The 14302-nt window shown below is 42.9% G+C and overlaps 1 protein-coding gene across 1 annotated transcript; it reads left to right on the top strand.

The window, feature by feature from the left end:
- Positions 1–38: 38 nt before the first annotated feature.
- On the top strand, positions 39–13221 carry trappc11 (trafficking protein particle complex subunit 11). Its single transcript, XM_023992226.2, has 30 exons — positions 39–263; positions 778–1002; positions 1218–1387; positions 1487–1557; positions 1748–1862; positions 3216–3315; positions 3501–3574; positions 3694–3790; positions 3898–4031; positions 4119–4266; positions 4755–4848; positions 5121–5200; positions 5879–5957; positions 6073–6127; positions 7623–7768; positions 7981–8042; positions 8145–8277; positions 8398–8528; positions 8614–8769; positions 8952–9139; positions 9485–9633; positions 9753–9874; positions 10084–10203; positions 10315–10380; positions 10604–10760; positions 11051–11162; positions 11308–11399; positions 11534–11667; positions 12219–12386; positions 12704–13221. The coding sequence occupies exons 2-30, from the start codon at positions 796–798 to the stop codon at positions 12746–12748; spliced, it is 3405 nt and encodes a 1134-aa protein (XP_023847994.1). The 5' UTR covers positions 39–263; positions 778–795; the 3' UTR covers positions 12749–13221.
- The last annotated feature ends 1081 nt before the right edge of the window (positions 13222–14302 follow it).

Raw genomic sequence — 14302 nt, 5'->3', positions numbered from 1 at the left:
AATATTCTGCCTGGGTTTGTGTTCACTAGCTAGCTAACGTTACATGTCAACAGAAGGCATCAGGAGACAGGAAGCTTTTAGTCACTAGCTAACTAGTTGGCTTTGCTAACTTTACTGTTTGCTGACTCGTGTACATTCTGAATTCGACATATAGTGGGAAATGTTACTTATGTAGCTAAGCACTTTTTATTTTTCAGTCGGTCTGCAACACTCGGCCAGTTAGCTTACCTGAGTTGCCTAGCTAGCTAGCATTAGCTGGCTTGGTAAGTAGCTAGTTTGCTAATCGCCTTTACTACAAGCTAACATTTCTGTCACTGTGTGTACGTCGACAATTGATCATAACATGAATGTGTCAACGTGAATGTAGCCAGCTATTTCCACGAACCAATGCTATGCAATCCAATGTTATTGCCTCTTTCTTTCTGAATTGACTCTGGTGATTGTGGTTTTGCCTAGCTAGCTAATAGTACGGCCATTGTAAGCTAAATCACAACTGTGTGATTGTATTTGTATGGCAGTCATCAGCTGTAACAACTGTCAATACTTGTGACTTGTTTGACTCACATGTTGTTTGTTTATTGTGTTTTTACTGTTTTAGTATTCTTTTCACAATGTACTCGCAATTCTGCTTGTTTCTGCCAGCTGTACAATGTCTTGTTGAAGTAAAAATATATATATATATTTCTCATCATATGAACATATGTTGTGCACTGTCATTGCAGACGTACATAGCTATCTATAGTTGTAAACAGTCTGTGTTGTCTGTTCCATGTTCAGATTGCAGCAGCATCAATCATGATGAGTCCGACCCAATGGGATCTGCCCCCGGAGCTGTGCTGCCGGCCCATGGCCTTTGTGGCCCTGACTGGGCTGGATGTAACTTATAACGCCATCCATAGGGCAATCTGGGATGCCTTCTGTGCCAACAGGAGGGCCGACAGGGTCCCCATCTCATTCAAGGTCCTTCCAGGAGACCATGAATACCCAAAGTGTAGGACCAAAGTAAGTGCTGCTTGATGAGGTTACCCACTTACATAATTTGTTCCCAAACACAAACATTTGGTGCGTATACACTAAAGCACAACGGTAGCAAAACGGTGTGCAATGGAAAACGTAAACAAGCGATCAGATAGTAGACGAGGCTACCTTCCCGTTTCAACCTGTTTTCTTCAGTTTCATGCCTACAAGTGAATAAGACCCTGTTGTTTTTTTCTCAGAGAACCTCCTATGAGTGGTACATCCCCAAAGGGATCTTGAAGACAGGCTGGATGAACAAGCACCTGAACCTGGTGCCTGCCTTGCTGGTGCTGTTCTATGAGCTGGACTGGGATGACGCAGTTTGGAAGGAGAAGCAGTCCGAGTGTGCCACTAAAGTAGAGATAGTCAGGTACTGTAGTACTACTCCTCTTCACTGGTCATACATGAAGATCTATAGTGGTGGTTTGTTGAGTTGAAGCAATGTATATCATGAATATGTCATTCACAGAACAAGCCTTCAAGGAAGAAACACCAAGGTTGCAGTTGTTTTAATTCAGAAGAAAACCCCTCTTCCTCCAGGTAATTGCATCTACAGTTATACAGATCATATATGTTGATTGTAGTGTTATGTTTTATGATCAACATAGCCACAATATTACATCTGTAGGACTGACAACCATGTCAGTACTGTAGAAATTGTATTGTGTCATGCAATGTATGTTTAGGCTGCATACTTGACTGAATTTGTGCTGCTGCTGTCTGTGCCAAGGTGAGGACCTGGTGGCTTCAGAGAGGGCTGCTTCCCTGTGCAATGCCTGTGACCTGTCTGGGAAGTCTCTCTTCGTCCTCCCTCACACTGATCACCTAGTGGGCTACATCATCAGGTAAGTCATTCCTCTTGGTGGGACCCGGGATCAGATCAAAGGCCCTGAGCCAAATTACCGATAGCCGTGTTGACACCATCTCTTAATATATTTACATGACATGTACAGTACCAGTGAACATTTTTGGAAACTACTCATTTAAGGATTTTTCTTTATTTTTACTATTTTCTACATTGTAGAATAATAGTGAAGACATACAACTATGAAATAACACATATGGAATCATGTAGTAACCAAAAAAGTGTTAAACAAATAAAATATAAAAGTAGCCACCCTCTGCCTTGATGACAGCTTTGCATTCTATTGGCATTCTCTCAACCAGCTTCAGCTGGAATGCTTTTCCAACAGTCTTGAAGGAGTTCCCACATATGCTGAGCACTTGTTGGTTGCTTTTCCTTCACTCTGCGGTTCAACTCATCCCAAACCATCTCAATTGGGTTAATGTTGGGTGATTGTTGAGGCTAATGTCCATTGTTTGTGTTTCTTGGCCCAAGCGAGTCTCTTCTTATTATTGGTGTCCTTTAGTAGTGGTTTCTTTGTAGCAATTTGACCATGAAGGCCTGATTCACGCAGTCTCCTCTGAACAGTTGATGTTGAGATGTCTGTTACTTGAACTCTGTGAAGCATTTATTTGGGCTGCAAGCTGAGGTGCAGTTAATTGGCAATTTCTGAGACTGGTAACTCTAATGAACTTATCATCTGCAGCAGAGGTAACTCTGGGTCCTCCTTTCCTGTGGCGGTCCTTATGAGAGCCAGTTTCATCATAGTGCTTGATGGTTTTTGCGACTGCACTTGAAGAAACTTTCAAAGTTCTTGAAATTTTCCGCATTGATTGACCTTCATGTCTTAAAGTAATGATGGACTGTCGTTTCTCTTTGCTTATTTGAGCTGTTCTTGCAATAATATGGACTTGGTCTTTTACCAAATAGGGCTGTATACCAACCCTACCTTGTCACAACACAACTGATTGGCTCAAACGCATTAAGAAGGAAAGAAATTCCACAAATTAATTTTTAACAAGGCACACCTATTAATTGAAATTGATTCTAGGTGACTACCTCATGAAGCTGGTTGCGAGAATGCCAAGAGTGTGCAAAGCTGTCATCAAGGCAGAGGGTGGCTACTTTGAATAATCTCAAATATAAAATATATTTAGATTTGTTTAACACTTTTTTGGTTACTACATGATTCCATATGTATTATTTCATAGTTTTGATGTCTTCACTATTATTCTACAATGTAAAAAATAAAGAAAAACCCTTGAATGAGTAGGTGTGTCGAAACATTTGACTGGTGGTGTATGTTACCCTTATCACGAAGCCTCCCTAGTATGTGTTATGTACTTATTTGCAGGCTGGAAAATGCGTTCTATGAGCATGCACAGACCTACTATTACACAGAGATTAGGAGGGTCAAATCCCACAAAGAGTTCCTCAACAAAACAACACATCAGGTGAGACATGACAGAAATAATGTGTATGTTTTCCTGGGTCCCTATGACCTCCACCACCACTATGTTAATCAATGACTCCTCCAAGTCTCTCTGTGTACTTTTTATTTTAATGACTTAATTTGCAGCTAAGCTAATGCTGGTTATATCACTGCAATGTCATCAACCGGTGCATGTTGTTGTTGCAGTTGCTGTTTGTGAGACACCAGTTTAAGATTGCGTTCTTCAGTGAGCTCAAGCAAGACACACAGAATTCCCTAAAGTAAGTTCAACACAGCTCTACTGGCTTGTGTCGTGTGTGTATATATGATCGGTCTTACAATACATCTCTCTAGTGCTGTCTGTCTGTCTGACACATCATTAGTACTGTTTCTGATGCAGGTACTACAGGACTGCCTACAGCCTTGTACATGAGCTGAGAACCCACGAGACCAACATGCTGGAGATAAAGACCATGGCTGGATTCATAAACTACAAGGTGCTTTTGGATCATAATGAGCTGGAATGCAGACATTGCGCTCCCAACATATAGACTGTGCTGTACACCCTGTTGAGTTACATGTGTAACAGAAAACCTCTTTTCAGATCTGTCGACTATGCTTCCAACACAACACACCTTTGGATGCCATTGCTCAGTTCAGGAAGCATATTGATCTGTGCAAGAAGAAGATTGGTAGCGCAGAGCTGGCGTTTGAGCACACAGCATGGATGTCCAAACAGTAAGAAGTCAATACCCACTTCCCTACCATTCTTCCCTGATGCCATCCTTGATAATAAGCCATCTCCATCCATTTCCTCACTCCCAGGTTCCAGTCTTTTGGTGACCTGTTTGATGAGGCGATCAAGCTGGGTCTGACGGCCATCCAGACTCAGAACCCTGGCTTCTACTACCAGCAGGCTGCCTACTACGCCCAGGAACGCAAGCAGCAAGCAACTCACCTGTGTGCCCATGAGGTACAGCAATGCATGTGTGACTCAGACAGCTGTCTTTCACAAGACTGCAGAAGCTTGAGAGGGGAAAAATGTATATAGAGCCACTATTTCTGCACTTCCAACTGAGACTTACCTCATACCGGTGTGCCTCAAGGGTTTTATGTTAATGTCAGCTGTGAGAGCAGGTCCTCTGCAGCCTATGGCCCAGTGAGACACGGGTGCTGGCTCATGTAGATGGAAACAGAAAAGTCTGAGCCTTTTGGGTCAAACAGTGGGGGAGATCTCAGATGGAAACTCAACATATGAGTATATAATGTGTAATGTATGGCATTGATATGGGCTAATATTTTTATTGATGTCTGCATCGTAGATTCTTCATGCAGTGCAATCATTCTAGTTTACACACAGCACAACAATCGTGTCAGAAGGCCTTTATGCCCCCTCATGGCATCCCCACCCATGACAGTTATCACATGTTGACGGACCGTCATTGTATTTCCCTTTCGCAGGCCAGTGTGAGCTACCCCACCCCAGACCACCTGGAGACGCCCAGCGGAGCTCTGGACTTCTATGGGCAGAGAGCCTGGAGACAGGGCCACCAGAGTGAGTATGCCCATCTCAACACTAATCTTTCAGCACTAAAAGTAGCTTTTATGTGTTTAGACTTGTGTGTACAGCTCAAATCAAATGTTATTTGTCACAGGCGTCAAATACAACAGGTGTAGTAGACCTTACAGTGAAATGCTTACTTACAAGCCCTTAACCAAACAATGTAGTTTTAAGAAAAATACAGGCGTTTAAACCAAGATTGCTGTTCTGATCAGTCTCTCGGTTTCTTAATATTGATTGAAATAGGTCTTATTTTGTATTTGCAGGTATCGATCCCCCACACATGGAGAAGGAGAAAGGAGGGATCCTGGCGCTGCAAATGAAGGAGAAGGATGTTCCCCACTCCGTTAGTCCACATTCACTCGCTCATTCAGCACGACACAGCCATTCTCATGTTCTACTAACTCTGAAGCCTCTTTCAGTGCATGAAGGCTACATTGCTACACAGGGTTGGGCTTGCGCAGTCCATGAGTGTATAACCTATAACCTATAGTAGGTTAATGGATAGCAAGCTCTCACCCTCATGGTAAATACACTGACGTTTGTGGAAGAAGGCCATGCCAGGTTTTCAGGTCAAAGGCGGTTCAGTTTTATGGTGTATGACAGTGAATAAAACCACTAAGCAGATCAAAAGTGAATTCTGGATTTGGATGATACTGCAACATTACGAACTGAAATGACCGATTTGCTCCATGAACAGTGAGGATTGAATATTTATTAACAGCGTTACCATATTGCCAGGTCTGTTGTTCAGTGGACGTTCATTTGAAGGGACAAAGTTTGTACTCCGTAAACAGAAGGTTCAGACTTGTGGCATCCTTCACTAGTGATGTAGAGCAGTATCTGGTAATATATGATTCACTTTTAGTAAGAATACCATGAGAACCGCATGGTTGAAAAAGGAGAAAATTCTAATAGGATTATTAAGCCAAGCAAAATACTGATTCTTCTTGGTTTAACTTGGTTTATTATGCCAAAAGTGTGTGAGAGAGAGTCTCCGATTGTTCTGTTTGCTGTATTACAGGAACTAATCATTGCTCTGCTCAGCAACGCTGTGGCTCAGTTCAAGAAATACAAGTGTCCTCGGATGAAGAGCCATCTGAGTGAGTTTTACCCTGAGCTGAAGGGGAACAGTACATTTGGAGCATATTGTTACCATAAGCATCACTTTTGTGTGCGTCTACATGTACTTGTCAAAGTTTGTCTGTCTGTCTCCAGTGGTGCAGATGGGAGAGGAGTACAACCATGCCAAGGACTACACCAAAGCACTGAAGTAAGCCTGACTCAGCAGACACAGTGGAACAAAAGTAAAATGTGTTACTAATTCAATTAGAGTATAATAACAAATCCCCACTGTCATTGGGCGCAAGCCTGACTTCCAGAAAATTACTGGACCAATTGCAACCATTGATGGTGACTAGATTATCGGCAACGGATCTCCTGTTATACCATAAATAGGCGCTAAAATCACTTGCACATCTGATCTCAATTGCAACCAAATCGGCCAGCTATTTACCTCTTCCTAAGTGAATGTCGGGGTTTACTCTTAGTCCTGTTTGCATCCAACATTTGTCAAGAATATTTCTCCCTCTATTTGGGTATTATCATCGGAACTATTGAATCCTGCAATTTGAGGAGACTAAGGGCAATTTGTCTATTTGACAATCATTCTGTACAACTGATATAAAGTATTTAATTTCCTTGTTTACCATGGCAAATCTACTATGGCAAGGTAGCTTACCCTACACATTTTATGAATGGAAAACATCATGGTGTAGGATACATTTTTCGCTTCCAATTTATGTATCCATTAATGTTTTTACTTGTCTTAAAAATATAGCCTATGGCCATTTCTCATCAAGAGGTGAAGGACGTATTCCTGAACTGTAGGCTACACATTTGAAACTAAATTATAATTGTGTTTTTTTATCAAATTATATTGTATTCTAATAAAGCTATTTTTAAAGTTGCACAAATTATATTATAATTGTTAAAATAAGATATTTTAAAGCTTTAAAAAAACAAAACAACAGACAAATAGCATACAGTTTTGTCTCTACGTCATTGTGATGAGCTTGTTCATGGTTAAGCTGGTAGTGAAGAATGTTGTGTGGATAGCAGAGATTATTTCTTTATTTGTAGAACAGTGTGATGACACTGAATAGTGAACGTTTTATATGTTCCTACAGGACTACGGTAATGAAGCCAGTAGAGCTACTGTGGCGTATTGTACTGTCTGAATTGAAAATAAATGTGGTAGGGAGAGTAGACTTACTTCGTAATGTTTTGAAGTTGTTATTTTTACCAAAGAAACAGATGCATGGTTCTTTGTTTTATAATGATATTTAAATTGTCTTTCACATGTTGTTGCCATCCATATCACTTTCATTTGCAGTGTGGTTATTCATTAAAAGTTTATTTTCGCAGATTATTCGCCTCTATGTAGACAGACAGACATTGTTTTCAATTGAACGTGTTAACTTAAATCAGCGTAATTGACATGGGCTACATTTCTAGTCAAGTCATTTTATTTCCGTTGTAATATGTCATAGTCCTGAAAGAAAATAATTTGCTCTGTCATGGTTGCTGACAATTTATTTTAGCCGGTGTTTGTCATGCATTCCAGTAATTACGCCGTAACTCGCTATTATTTTGGCAGTCAAAGCTGAAATATTATAAATGTGATTAGATTGGATAATTAGAAGTTTTGGATAAGAGAATCATTGTGAAACTTACCTACCTATGTTGGTCTGTGTGTCTATATGCAGACTGCTGGACTATGTGATGTGTGACTACCGTACAGAGCGCTGGTGGAGCCTGCTCACCTCCATCCTCAGCACAGCGCTACGGTGCTCCTACCTGATGGCCCACGTCAAGGACTACATCACCTACTCCATGGAGCTGGTCGGACGAGGTACAGGATGGTATAGTACAGGACACTCTTCAGCTGCACCCAGCTCTCCCCAGATTACATTTTCTGCTTCTTTGGGCTACTTAGTCAGTTTAATATGTTGCTTATTTACAATGTTCAGTTTGTTTAGAGCCTGGCCATCACCTTATCAAGAGCAGCAGAAGTCCATCGTCATTTACATTTTTCCTTAAGTTCCCTTTTGTCTATTTCTCCAGCTTCTACTCTACGGGAGGAGCAGAAATCCAGGATTGAGAAGAATCTCATCAAGGTCCTGATGGTGAGTTGAAGAAATAGCATCCGTCACATCACCCCATGTTCATGTGACTGTGTAGCCCCTGTTCTGTGGATGTTAACGCTGAGCCTGTGTCTGTGTTCATAGAACGAGGTCCCAGAGGCAGAACCAGATTGCGACCAGGCCTCAGCCAAGGCTGCCCAGGCCCTGTGGAGCGACCGCATGTCTCTGGCTGGCAGCAATGAGTTCACCATCGAGGTGCAGGACTACGTACCCTTTGGTTAGTACACTTCTACAGTATACCTCCCGAGATCATACAATTATGCATCAAGATCTTAAACGATACAAGAGAGATTCTGTGAACAGCTACCTAACATATACCACACATTTGTCTTTCCAGTCCAGTGCAAGGCCAAGTTCCTGTCCCCTAGTTTCCACGTGGATGACCCGGTCCAGCTGCATGTCTACCTGAGGGCTGACTGCCCTCACCCTGTCCGCTTCTCTAAACTGTGTGTCAGCCTCAGCAACCAGGTACTGACCCACTACATAACTCTACTACTCCACCACAATCCATACAGGTACAACCACTCTCTGTTGACTCTCTGTCCTTCTTCAGGAGTATAACCAGTTGTGTGTGGTAGAGGAGCCGTGTAAGTCTCAGGATATCCTAGAGGCCTCCAGTCAAGAGAACATGTGCCTGGTCCCTGGCAAGACACGCATATACAGCTTCAAGTTTGTGGCTAAAACTGAGGATGTGGGGAAGAAGATAGAGGTAAGGGAAAAAGTGTGTCACTCAGGGTGTCGTAAACTGTGCTGTACTGGCATAGCAGACACACAGATTTAACATAACCAAGAGAGATGAAGAGCATCACCTTTTTACCTGTGATCTATCTTATGGATTTGTGCACACTGTGTGTTTAGCTTTGTGTGTTTAACTTTGTGTGTGTGTGTTAGATCACAGCGGTGGACCTGATGCTGGGCAGTGATAACGGCCGCTGCGTCTTCCTCAACTGGCGAGGCGGGGGAGGAGATGCTGCCTCGTCCCACGAAGCTCTGCTGGCGGCCAGGTCCTTTAAGAGCAGGGGGCGTGTCCCAGAGCAGCATGTGGAATGGGACACCGTGTCTATCCAGGCCAGCACCATGTGAGTCTCCATAGTGTTCAGTTTAATCACACTATGTCACGTCACTGATTTACAAGATCCAAGAATGACATGCTTCACTGTCTGCACACCAAGGTAGAGAGACATTTTCCATAACGCACTGCAACATTCTAAGTAACGGGAGCTGTGATGCTGTACCTTGCCATTGTGTGTATAGCATTGTTTACTAAATCTTTGGTTAAACTAACCAGTTAAAACTAAGGTAATTAGCTCACAGCATAGAGGAAAAGTCGCCCTCAGTTTTTTCATACAAACAAGTTCAAAACATAGTTGAGTTGGTTACAGACGGTGCGTCATCCTAATCTGACAATGTGTTTTGTTCTTCAGGATAATTTCTCGCATTCCCAAGATCTCTGTTCAGCTGAGTCACGAGCCCCCTGCTCTGAACAACGAGATGTACCGCATCACTGTCTCCATCCAGTCCAACGAGGAGACAGTGGCCAAAGACGTCAAACTCACTGCCGGACTCAAACCAGGTAGGCGGCATTACACCAGAACTCTATGGAATTCTATGGATCTTACAGCATTGAGAAAACACTGACATACATTGGTTAGGTATCACAAGCTTTGATATTTGTCCCACCACCTTGTTAAGGTCAGGATGCAAACCTCACACAGTCCACCCATGTGACCCTGAACGGTTTGGAGATGTGTGACGAATCCCATCCTGCACTGCTTCCAGACATTGCCATTGGAGACCTCCAGCCGGGAGAAAAGGTACATCCCCCACCCACCCTCAGGCCTGCACAACCTCACTGTCCATCATAAAAAAAGCATGGCCAATGGAGAATCTCCATTAATATAGCTTTTTGCTGCCAGGACTAGGCTTCATCTGTGTCTGGGAAACCAGCCCCCCTTATTTTACTGAGATCTCTTGAGGGACATCAGCAGTGTGTTGTTTGTACTAATCGTTCTCTATTGAACAGGTTGAGAAGTGTCTGTATGTTCGCTGTGTCACCACTGGAGCCAGAATCTTCCTGTTCCATGTTGCCTATGCCTTGAGCACCAAGGTGGAGGGCAAAGACATCACCTGCAGGTGTCACAAAGTGAGTTTGTGCACTGAAACCTCACTCATTGGTAGTTTCCGTATTTGTGACTTGTGTCCATAAATATGTATGAAATTAACTGTTTGTTGACCATAGCTTTCTTTTTTGTAGGATGAAACCGTTACCATAGAAACCATTGTTCCATTTGAAGTTGCTGTGAAGTTTGTATCCACAAAGGTTTAACTTCTTTTCCCTCTATTGATGTTGTTGGCATTGTTATGCAAATGTAGTTTTGAGTGCTGTTTTAATGGGGTTTTGAGTGCTGTTTTAATGGTGTTTTGGGCACAGTTTTAATGTGGTGTTGAATGCAGTTTTGAGTGCAGTTTTTTTGTTCAATGTTGGTAAGTCAGTGCTTGTCAGTACAGCGACTTCAGTGATAATGGATCATGTTGTGTTTCAGTTTGAGCACCTGGATAGAGTGTATGTGGACATCCCCTTTCTGCTGATGACGGACATCCTGAGTGCGTCCCCCTGGCCTCTCCACCTCGTGACCAGCCAGCTGCAGCTGGCCCCCACCATGGCTGCCATGGACCAGCCTCAGTCCCAGGTGGAGCAGGGTATGACACCACCGCCTCTATGGTCGCGTCCCAGTTGGCACCCTATTCCCTCTAAAGTGCCCTATGGGCCCTGGTCAAAAGTAGTGCACTATATAGGGAATTTGGGATGCACACTAAAGCTCCCTCTGACATAGCTCTGCAGGGGAAGCCTCAACATCTCTCATCTAAGACCATATATTCTAATGACCCCAGTTGTTGTAGTTTCAGTGTGTATTAGTAGTTTGTAGCATAGAAACACACCTGAGTTCCTTGTAGCCTAACCTTCAGGTTTGGTTGTTGTTTTCCACCAGTGGTGCTACAGACAGGGGAATGTGCCAGCGAATGTTTCAGCCTTCAGTGTCCCCCTGTGCTCAACGGGACGAGCAGCGTGGCGTCTGGACAGTACCTCATCTCCTGGAAGAGGTGTGTCTGCTTGACTCCAGCCGGCCATTCTCCTCTTCTCTACTCTGACATTTCTCCTCCTGTCAAGCACAATGGGAAATTCACAAAGTCAAGACATTTTCTTTTCCTGAAGCTTTAACTCATTACATTTGTATTGCTATTTCAGGAAATCTTGGTGTGCAGATGCACCTGTTGTGACGACTGTTGCCACCCTCCCCCATGTGATGGTGGAGACCATTCCTCTATATGTTCATGCAGGTACAGCATGTCTTGATCTGAATTATGTATTATTTTCACAGTTGAGTCTAAAAATAATGAATATGTCTGTTTTCCAGTTTTTCTGTCCCATTCAGATGTAGATAACAATGGTTCCCTGTGTTTGGTGGTTACAGAGCTGCCGTCGTTTGGAAGGGTGCGTGAGTCTATGCCAGTGAGGTACCACATCCAGAACCGGACGGGGCTGGTCCAGGACGTGGAGATGTCTGTGGAACCCAGTGATGCCTTCATGTTCTCTGGCCTCAAGCAGGTAGGTCTCTGCTCCATGCCCCCCCCCCCCCCCCCCCCCCCCCCCCCCCCCCCCCCCCCCCACCTCCCCCATGGTAAACACATCAAACAAACTGTAAAGTAGCACAAACATATTACTCACTGGCTTTAACTGCAACCGTGATTTGGTGTTTCTATTTCTGTGCAACTCAGCGACGAGTCCACTACAAGCCTGATACAATCTTGAGTACTATTGTGAGATTCCATACAACCTGAGACAAATTGAGTACAGGACAGTGCAATAGTTACAAGCAGACAACTCTCTACTACACTCCTTATTGTTGTCAGTTCAACATGCAAGCCCAGGGTACAACTTAACTGAGTGCCAGAGTTCGACTTGACACTGGTCGGTTTTGAGGCTGGAGTTTCCACCATTATTTTTATTCCAATTTAAACTGCTGCCTAACAACACATGTAGTAGAGAACCAATGATTTTCATTCAGAATTAGACTAGAATAGACCATACCATTTGAGGACCCATGCGGTCTCCAGTCTCTTGCTCTACATGCCCTTAGTGTCACGGTGTTTCCCCAGGTGCGTCTGAGGATCCTGCCTGGAGCGGAGCAGGAGATGTTGTATAACTTCTACCCTCTGATGGCAGGGTACCAGAACCTTCCCCAGCTCAACATCGGCCTGCTGCGCTTCCCTGCCGTGTCCGGACAGCTTCTTCGACGCTTCCTCCCCTCACGCATCTTTGTCAAGGTACACTTAGCTTAGAACCCAAAGAAATAGAATGAGGGGACTTCTTCTCTATTCATTCTAATTCTATGTTAGCAGCCACTAGGCTCTTCCTAACCACATGGCATATTCTGTAGATCCATCTGTGTTAGCTGCAGCGCTGTTAACTGACAGTAATATTGAAACATATTTACATAGAATACAGTTGCAAAATTAACCAACTTAAACTCGAAATTCACCTTCCAATCACCAGTGAAGTGTTCATATAATTATGTTTGAGTAGACTGTGTAGTGCAAAATCAGTAAACTATCCTAATACTTAAAAAATATATATATTTCAGCCCCAGGGCCGACAAGCAGACGATGCCTCCATTGCAGCGGCTTGAGATCCATAACAAGACCCCACCCCTGAGTGAATACTAGTTTACCTGAAACGCATCTCTCACCTATTGGGCTCAACTGGAAAATGTTGTACCACAGATGCATTCACTTTTTGACCTCCTGTAAATCACGCTTTTAAAAGGATGCTTTGTGCGTTAACTACAATAGTTTACTTTATAATCTTGATTGATCCGTAACTGATTAATATTGTTGCTTGCAGATCTAAAACCATAGGCTTTTGTTATCATGTCATGTAGCTGTTACACAGGGTGCGTTTGTAAATTCACTCTGGCTATCTACTCTGATTTCAGAGCACTCGTCTGAGTGTGCCAGAGCGCAGAATAACTGATGGATTTCTGAATGAGCAACACACCCTGAATGTGACCAGTGTCAGTAAACGTAGACAAAAAGTGTAGTTAAATTGTTGCCACCAGTAAAGTTACAGTCACCAACACTCTGGATAACATGAAAGCCTAACCAGCTCTGTTAGGGTGAGTAAAATAGTTAGGTGTTCTCTCATTTGTGTCTGGAAGTAGCTAGCAAGCTAGCCAACTTCAGCCAGTTAGCTTGGATGCTTGCCATTGTGAGGTCAGAACGCTCGGCTCATTCCTACTCCTCGGCCAGAGCAGAGCGTCCAGTGTGCACTCTGAACGCTCCGAATTTACGATTAGAGCGCACCCTGGCACTCCAGAGTGAATTTACTAACACACCCACAGTAATTGCCCTCACATTTTACTTGATCAATGATGCTGTTCTTCATTAATCTTCAATCTAAAACATTTTGGTGAGTTATGATTGTGTGTGTCACTGACTGTCAAATGTAATGAATACAGTATAACTAAGATGGCATAGTATTAAAGTTTTTTTGTGAAGATTGTACAGCCTCTCAAATGCCTTGTTTTAACTTGAACCAACTGTAATGATGTGATGTCATCAGGCCTGCCCTTGAATTCAAAGTTCAGTGATGTTTCAGCATTTAGACTGGTTAAATCCAACTCTGCTGTCTACTTTTCCTGAGAACAGTCAAGTAGAAGATGATGGCTAGTGGTTCAAGTAGTATTTAACAGAGTTGGAGTCAATTCAGGAAATATACTGAAATTCCAGTTCTCTTAAATGCTTTTCAATGAGGAATTAGAATTTGGTTTAGTTTCTAAATTGACTGGAATTGAAATGGAATTCACCCCAGTCCTGGTATCTGATTTATGAGGAATGAGACTCATCATGGGATAAGTAAAATATTTGCTTCAATTTCCCAATTTATTGGTGTGCCATTGGAAGTTCCCACCTTATACAATGTTTGGAGTATTTGCTCAGTGGTAATGAGCAAATACATTGAGATGAAGGGTTGCTCTATTGCAGGGATCGACAACGGGCAGCCAGTGGACGATGTAATTTGACCCCCAAAGTTTTCTGGGCAAAAGAAAATTATACAGTACCAGTCAAAAGTTTGGACACCTCATTCCAGGAATTTTCTTTCTTTTTACAATTTTCTACACTGTAGAAAAGTAGTGAACACATCAAAACTATGAAATAACACATGGAATCATGTAAAAAAAAAA

The sequence above is a fragment of the Salvelinus sp. IW2-2015 genome, linkage group LG8, assembly GCF_002910315.2.
Source record: "Salvelinus sp. IW2-2015 linkage group LG8, ASM291031v2, whole genome shotgun sequence".
NCBI classification, from domain to species: Eukaryota; Metazoa; Chordata; class Actinopteri; order Salmoniformes; family Salmonidae; genus Salvelinus; species Salvelinus sp. IW2-2015.
Note: the sequence above shows the minus strand (reverse complement) of the source record. Positions and strands in the feature narration are given on the sequence as shown.

Coding starts and splice junctions, on each gene's coding strand:
- trappc11 (XM_023992226.2), top strand. CDS start 796: ATGATGAGTCCGACCCAATGGGATCTGCCCCCGGAGCTGTGCTGCCGG. Junction 1,388..1,486: donor ACTAAAGTAGAGATAGTCAG/GTACTGTAGTAC, acceptor TGTCATTCACAG/AACAAGCCTTCAAGGAAGAA. Junction 10,381..10,603: donor TGAAGTTTGTATCCACAAAG/GTTTAACTTCTT, acceptor GTTGTGTTTCAG/TTTGAGCACCTGGATAGAGT.